The sequence below is a fragment of the Hipposideros armiger genome, unplaced genomic scaffold (assembly GCF_001890085.2).
Source record: "Hipposideros armiger isolate ML-2016 unplaced genomic scaffold, ASM189008v1 scaffold_630, whole genome shotgun sequence".
Taxonomy (NCBI): Eukaryota; Metazoa; Chordata; class Mammalia; order Chiroptera; family Hipposideridae; genus Hipposideros; species Hipposideros armiger.
The window spans coordinates 649,458-657,739 of NW_017731980.1; the positions used below are offsets into that span (position 1 = coordinate 649,458).

The following is an 8,282-nucleotide window of genomic DNA, read 5'->3' on the forward strand; positions in this document are numbered from 1 at the left end:
AGGAGCAAGACAAGGCTGCCCACTTTCACCACTTCTGTTCATCATAACTCTGGAAGTTCTAGCCACAGAAATTAGACAAAAACATGAAATAAAAGGTATCCAAATTGGAAAAGAGTAAGTAAAATTGTCATTATATGTAGATGACATAATACTATACATAGAGAACCCTAAAGACTCCACCAAAAAACTGTTAGAACTGATAAGTGAATTTAGTAAGGTTAGCAGGATACAAAATTAATATTCAGAAATCAGTTACAGTTGTATACACCAATAATATGCTATCAGAAAAAGAAATCATGAAATCAGTCTCATTTACAATTGCTTTAAAAACAATAAAATATCTAGGAATAAATTTAATCAAAGAAGTAAAAGATCTCTACTCAGAAAATCATAAGACACTGAAGAGAGAAATCAAATAAGATACAAATAAATGGAAAAACATACCATGTTCATGGATAGGAAGAATTAATATAGTTAGAATTTCCATACTACCCAAGGTAATATATAGATTCAATGCAATTCCTATCAAACTATTAAAGACAGTTTTCTCAGAAATAGAACATATAATCCTAAAATTTATATGGAACCATGAAAGACCCCTAATAGCTATGGCAATCTTGAGAAATAAGAACAAATTGGGAGGTATGATGCTACCTGACATAAAATCATACTATAAGGGTATAATAGTCAAAACAACATGGTATTGATATAAAAATAGACACATAGATCAACGGAACAGAATAGAGAGCCCAGAAATAAACCCATCCATATATGGTCATTTAATCTATGACAATTCAAGCAAGAATTTAAATTGGAGTAAAGATAGTAGTCTATTTAATAAATGATGCTGGGAAAATTGGACTGACACATGCAAAAAAAATGAAAATGGACCACCTTCTTACAGCATATATGAGAACAAATTCAAAATGGATTAAAACTTAAATGTAAGACCTGAAACCATAAAACTCCTAGAAGAAAACGTAAGGAGTAATTTGCAGACATTACCCTTAGTAATATTTTTACTGATATATCCCCTTGGGCAAGGGAAATAAAAGAAAAAATAAACATGGGATTACATCAAGTTTAAAAGTTTTTTCACAGCAAAGGAAATCATCAAGAAAACAAAAAGGTAGTCTACTGAATGAGAGAAGATAGTTGCCAAGGATATATCTGTTAAGGGGCTGTTAAGGGGTTTATATCCAAAATTTATAAAACACTCATTCAACTCAACACCAAAAAAAACCCAAACAACTGAATTAAAAAATGGGCAGAGGATAGGAAGAGGCATTTCTCTAAAGAGGACATACAGATGGCCAACAGGCATATGAAAAAATGTGCAACCTCACTGATCATTAGAGAAATGCAAATAAAAACCACAATGAGATACTACCTCACTCCAGTCAGAATGGCGATCATCAATAAATCAACAAAAAACAAGTGCTGGCAAGGTTGTAGAGAAAAGGGAACCCTGGTGCACTGTTGGTGGGACTGCAGATTGGTGCAGCCATTATGGAAATCAGTATGGAGGTATCTCAAAACACTGGAAATGGAACTACCATATGTCCCAGCAATTCCACTCTTGGGTACCTATCCAGAGAATCCCAAGACGCTAATTCAAAAAATATATATACCCCTATGTTTATCGCAGCTCTATTCACAATAGCCAAGACTTGGAAACAACCAAAATGCCCATCGGTAGATGACTGGATTAAGAAACTGTGTTTACATTTATAAAATGGAGTATTACTCCGCTTTAAAGAAGAATGAAATCATACCATTTGCAACGATATGGATGGACCTAGAGAACATTATGTTAAGTGAAATAAGTCAGTCGGAGTAAGACAAATACGATATGATCTCACTTATATGTGGAATCGAAAGAACTGAATGAACAACCAAAGTAAACATAAATAGTCTCAGATATAGAGGAAAAACTGATGGTTGCTATTTGGGAGGGGGGTGGGGATGAGGGAGAAAGGGAAGGGATTAGACAGCATAAATAATTAGCTACAATATTGCCACAGGGATATGAAAGACAGTTCAGGGAATATAATTAATAATGTTGTAAATATTTTGTAGTGTGTCAGATGGTCACATGTCTTGTTAGGGAGACCACTTCATGGATGGTGTAGAGGCTTGATCACTGCACTGTATACCTGAAGCTGATGTTGTATAATATTGTATGTCAACTATAAATGAATATGTGTATAGTCACGGGATGTGGAGTATCATGTGGGAGTGGAGTCAATGGAATTGTAATAGATATGTATGATATCAGGGGGTGGGGAGTGGGGTGGCAGATTGGGGGAGAGGGGTTGTCTCTTTGAGGAGTAAAAAGTGCAACTATTTCACTGTGTTCTACATCTGAAACTAATTTTAAAAAAATAAAATAAATTTTAAAAAACCAAAAAAACTCATAGACACAGACAACAGTTTAGTGGTTACCAGAGGGAAAGTGTGGAGGGTGCTTTGTAGAATTGGGGAAAGGGAGTCAAATATACAGTGACAGAAGAAGATTTCACTTTGGGTGGTGAACACGCAATGCAATATACAGATAATGTATTATAGAATTATACACTTGAAACCTATATAATTTTACTAACCTTTGTCACCTCAATAAATTTTAATTAAAAAAAATATTTAAAATGAAAAAAAGATGTGTATTAATCTTGAGTGTACTGAATATGTTTAGGCTGTTTGGCTCAGTGTTAAAATCAGTAATTAGCTGAAGTGAAATATCACAATCATAGAATGAACTTTTGGGGTACTAGAATCAATTTGGAATTTTCTGAAAATGTATTATTAAAGCTTTAGTAGTATAATGTAAACATTTGACATTATATTGCAGAAGCACTAATTTCTCAGCACTTGACAACTATTAATTTAATACAATGATCACTCTGTTGTGCATTTGTAGTAACAAGTAGAATTTGACTTTGAGTTTAGTGGAAGAGCAATACATTTTAGGTCACTTTCTTCATATTCTGTATATTCTTTATGTCTAGATCAAAGATGATTTATCATTGATGTTTTGTATGATATTGGTGTTTTTCTCCCTATGAGATTTTGAAGTGGTAGATTTGCTATTCTGTTTTTAATTCATCCTTTTGAGATATATAGATTGGTCTGATTCTATGAAAACATAATTCCATCCAGGAGTATGGAAAATAATTGGAATGTGGTGCGACTACAGAAAGGGAGACTATGCCCCTGCTTAAAATATTTAAAAGTGTGTCCTTGTGTTTATGACAGAGTTTAGCCTACTTGGAATGGCAGTATAGTAAGTACTGTTAATAGTGCAAGTTCTAGAATTCCCAAATAGGACTTTTTCTTGAATAATTTCTGTTGCCTAAGTAGAATTAAATATCTAAACATTACATTTAATTCCTGAAGTCTCTTTTGTTTAATATTATGAACGATAGTAGACCAAACCATTTTACAAAAATTAGACTTAATTCATATTCTGATGTCTATTAGTCTGCTTTATATTTATTTAAAATGAATTTACTTCAATAACAGCATTTATTTATTTTACAAATACCAGTTGGGTGCCTACTGGTAGGTTCAGGTATGTTTTGTTGAATGACATACCCATTGGTCTTAGCCTTCTTGTAGCTCACAGTCTGATGGAGGAGGAGTCAGTAAACAAAGCAAGAGAATGTAATACACACATGCACAATTTCAAATTGCTGTGAGTGCTATGAAGGAAACGAACATGATTTAGGAGTACAATTAAGGAATGTCTCCTTGGGGAGAGGAGGTTTTGAGTCAAGACCTGGATGGAGAAAAGTTAACTGTGTAAAGAGCAAGGGGAAGAGCATTTCAGGCAGAAAAAACTGACATGTGCAAAGGCCTTAAGTAGGAAGGAACTTGGTATGTTTAAAAAAACGCAGAAAGGAGGCCAGCATGTTTGGCACAGAGTGACTGAAGGGTAGGGTGGTACAAGTTGATTTTGGTCAGTCAGGGCTCTAGTCCTGTGGGAGCTTTGGAGGCTGTGGTAAGGAGCTTGAATTGTGTTGGGTTGTCGGAAAAGTCATGAGGCATTTTTGCAACAAAAAAACATAGAAAAAATACGCCATGACTTTTCTGACAACCCAATATTTAAAATACAGTGGGAAGTCATTGGACACTTATTAACAGGGGAAATACATGATCTAATATATGTTTAAAAAACTATTTGTCTCTTTTAGGGAGAATAGATTGGAAGTAAACAAAAGTAGAAGCACGGAACTAGTTAGGTTGTTGCAGTACTGCCAAGAGATCAAGGGGTCCTAATAGGGTGATTGCAGCAGAGATGAAAATGAGTGGACAAAATTGAGATGTATCTTGAAGATGGTCTTTAGCAGTGCCCTCCAACAGAAATCTAATGTGAGCCACATAGGGAATTTTAAATTTCCTTGTAACCCATTTTTAAAAAGTAAGAAAGTAACAGATGAAATTAATTGTATAATACGTTATTTAACCAAGTATACCCCAAATATCATTTCAACATGTAATTAAATATAAAAAAATAGTAATTGCACATTCTTTTTTTCCTAGTAAATCTTTGAAATCTGGTGTGTATTTTACATTTACAACACATCTCAATTTGGACTATCCACATTTTAAGTGCTCTATAGCCATATATGTCTAGTGGCTACTGTATTGGACAGTGAAAATCAATAGAGTTTACTTATGAGTTGGCTCTTGGGTATGCTAGTCTCCCACTCATAGCCTGTGTAGAACTATCTAGAAAATTCTCCTATGTAATTTCCCCTTTCACACTCATGCACTTGGGAGTATGGTTCTTACTACTGAGAATACTCTTCCATGCTGTGACTATTTTGTAAACTCTTCATTCCATATAGATAAGCATTACAGTAGTTATGTATATCAGCTTTTGGTGTTGAAACCAGAGGCCAAATGAGTCTGAGTCTGGGGCTTGTGCTGCCTGAGCCGCTCAGCCAATACACCGACACAGAAGTTGGGTCATATTGTAGAATGAACGTTTATTATCAGAGCACCGGTGGTCTGAGAAGGCAGCGGGTTAACACCTCCAAAAACTGTCTTAACATTCTCAGACTAGCCTGGGATATTTAAGGGAACATAGACATTCCATCAGAGGCCACATAGTGGTTGGTATTGGGGGTCTGCATGGAGCCTTCCATGGAGGTTTCCCTCAGGCGATGTGGCTCTCCAATGTGGTCATCAACCCAGGAGCAGTGATGACAGTAACTTGGAAAGAATGCTAGGCCATAGAGATCATGATCAGTAAGCATGCGGGTAATGCATCATAAGCAAGGGGTATTGTGATCATAAGCGAGGGGTATTGTGATCAGAAAGCAAGCACAGTTTCAGGGTAATTTATCTAAAGCAAGGAACTAGACAGGGGATATTCCAAACTCAGGAACTGGGACAGGGGACATTCCAAGCTCAAACTGCAGGGATGGGGTTGATCAATTGTTAAACTCTAGGGCAGGGAGAGGCGAGGCCAGGTTCATTGCAAGGCCTTTTTTGTGGGGGTCCCAACCAGGCCCTGTTTCAGTGTCAGACATACTGTGCTTGTGAAGCTTTTCTCTGACTCTTAATAACTGTATGTCCTTGTGTCATAATGTCTCTGGTGCTCAGTTTTTTTTTGGTTTTTTTGGTCCTCCCTTTTCTTATGTGTAAAAAGGAAAATAATCATTTGGATGATGTCAAGATTAAATGAAATAATGCATATAGAGTGCTTAACACAATGCCCTACCTATAATAATTCCTCAACAATAGCTTATTATTATCATTGTCATCTATTAGAAACACACGGATGTAGTTTGGTATAACGTAGTATTATTGTGCATTGGAGTCAGATGGATTTCGGTTCTAATCATAGTTTAACCTCTTAATTTCTCTGTGTCCTGTGTAAATTATTTAATCTCTCTGAGCTTGTTTCTTTATTTAAAATGTTAGCAATACCCACTTCATAAGCTTATTGTGAGAATTAAATGTGTGCTTGTCACCTAGTTAATAAATGATAGTCAGTAAATGTTATAGTTTTCCTGCTTGGAAAGTTAACTTAGACTTATTATCATCATTTATAAAAAAAATAATGCATACATTGCAGAATATAAGGATTATAAGTAAAATATGAGGTGCACCTGGCACAGTACCTAACAGTGTAGACACACCACAAATGCTAGCAATTATTGCCTCTTTTCAAGACAGCTCAAATGCCTTTTCTAACCTAACCAGGGATAATTAGTTCAATCTCTTTTTTCTCACAGCACTATTTAGATTTACCTGTCAGAGTCTTCAATACATATAAACGTTTTTCCTCTGCGCTGAGAGCCCTTTGAGGGTAAACATTTTTAATTCATCTCATCTCAGGCCTTCAGCATAGTGCCAGACACTTTGGTAATTGCTTCCCTAAGTTTATTGATATACTCCAGAAAAGTATAAAAATCGGTATTGGGGGAGGAAATACAGCATAGTGATTAAGATCAGAGACTTTAGTGTTAAATAATCTTGGAATCAAATTTAGATTTCCATTTGTAAGTTGCATGTCATTGGGTAAATTTTTCAACTTCCTCTTGGCCTCAGTTTCCTCATCTGTAAAATGAGAAAACAACAACCTGCTAGACTTTTCACAAGGAATGTGTGAGGTTTGGTCTTGAAGACATTTAGCTCAATTCCTGTCACATAAAGTATTCAATGTAGAGCATGGTAAATTTGCAAATTAAAGTGAACAATACTTTGCAACCTGGATGGCACAGTGTAATTCAGAAATTTGCAAGGACAGCTCTGAGCTCTCACCCAAACAAGTGTTTATGCAATTCTTTGCAGACATTTCTTTTACATATTCTCTTAATTGTGAAATGAGCATTATTTGTAAAGCTAAAGCATATGAAGAAGAAACTGTATGAATTAAAGTTAAAAATATTTCAGCATTCTATGATGAAATTTTTCAAACCAATGAGAAAAAACAAAGGTCTAATCAAGATGATTTTCTAGCAGGGTCATGTGCTTTTCTTAATCTCTCAGAAGAAATGATAGGCTATTATTAACAATTGACACTTTACAACAGAGCACGCGAAGGAAAAATATTTCATGAGGATCAATGAGTAAAGTGTGTGGGGGCTAAAAAAATTAATACTTTTCCTCCCACCTTCTAAGTTGTAGCCGGGCTAATATTCAAATTAACAGAGACAGATTAACAGGAGAAAAATGAAAATTTTAATACATGCACATGAGGAATGCACATATGCATGAAAATTCTAAAGGCAGTGAGGCAACATTGAGTATATAAGATATTTTTGACAAAGGAGAAAAGGAAGGAAGGGGGCCGGGTCTTAGATTTCAGAAGTATGAATGGTTGATTTATAGGTAATTGAGGAATTGCTGAACACACCTGGCAGGATAATTCTAGCTAAACTCAGAAACAATGGGAAATGGGGTATCTAGGTAACTGGCCCCTTCCTGAAGCCCTCCTATTTATCATAATTAATTCAAATCAGGCTTAGTCAACATCCTAAGATTTGCTTTGTGAAGCAGATCTTTCTGTCTGAATCTTTTGGGCAGGAAATGGGGGAAGGTCAAAGGTTCTCTGAGTCTTTTGTTTCTTAAGAAACAGCTTAAAATCAATATCCGCAAAAGGCAGCTTCAGGGTGGCAAAACTTTGGTTTTCTTCAATATTTTATAGGAAGATGTCTGATATTTCCTCACTTGTGTCCTTAAGGATGTTAGATATCAAAAGTGTATATTTTTTATTAGCTAGGGAAATTTTAGGTCAAGTCTGTATTATCTATTTAAGAAGAAAACCCTAACTGTCCTTAGAATTTCTGTTTCCATAGTATGGAAGATTTTTATCCAAATAAAAATCATGGCCCTGACTCTGGAATTGGAAGTGACAATGGAGAGAAACGATTATCTACAACAGAAGTGAGTACTTTTTATTGCAGATCTATTTTATTTAAAAAATTTGTTAGAACTTTGAAATAAACACTTGCACATACTTGATTTATTTTGCTTAAAAATATAATCATCATTGCATTTGATAACTTCAAATGAAAACAAGACATGCACATTTTTAAAAGCAGAATATTAAACCTTAACATTAATTTTTGTTTTGAAAACTGGAGATATATCTTTACACTATTGATTATATTCCCCATACTGTATTTCACATCCCCATGATTATTTTGTGACTACCAATTTGTACTTTCTAATCCCTTCACCTTCTCCCCCATCTCCACTCCCTCCCATCTAGCAACCATCATTTTTTTCTCTATATTTCTGAGTCTGTTTCCTTTTTTTTTTTTTTTTTT

The 8,282-nt window shown here is 35.1% G+C and overlaps 1 protein-coding gene across 1 annotated transcript in view; it reads left to right on the forward strand.

Annotated features, from left to right (window-relative positions):
* The window catches only part of LRCH2 (leucine rich repeats and calponin homology domain containing 2), a 184,287-nt gene that overhangs the window by 82,819 nt on the left and 93,186 nt on the right, over positions 1 to 8,282 (forward strand). The window contains 1 exon segment of the mRNA XM_019625475.1: positions 7,809 to 7,896. Within this exon segment, the coding sequence (XP_019481020.1) occupies positions 7,809 to 7,896 (88 nt within the window).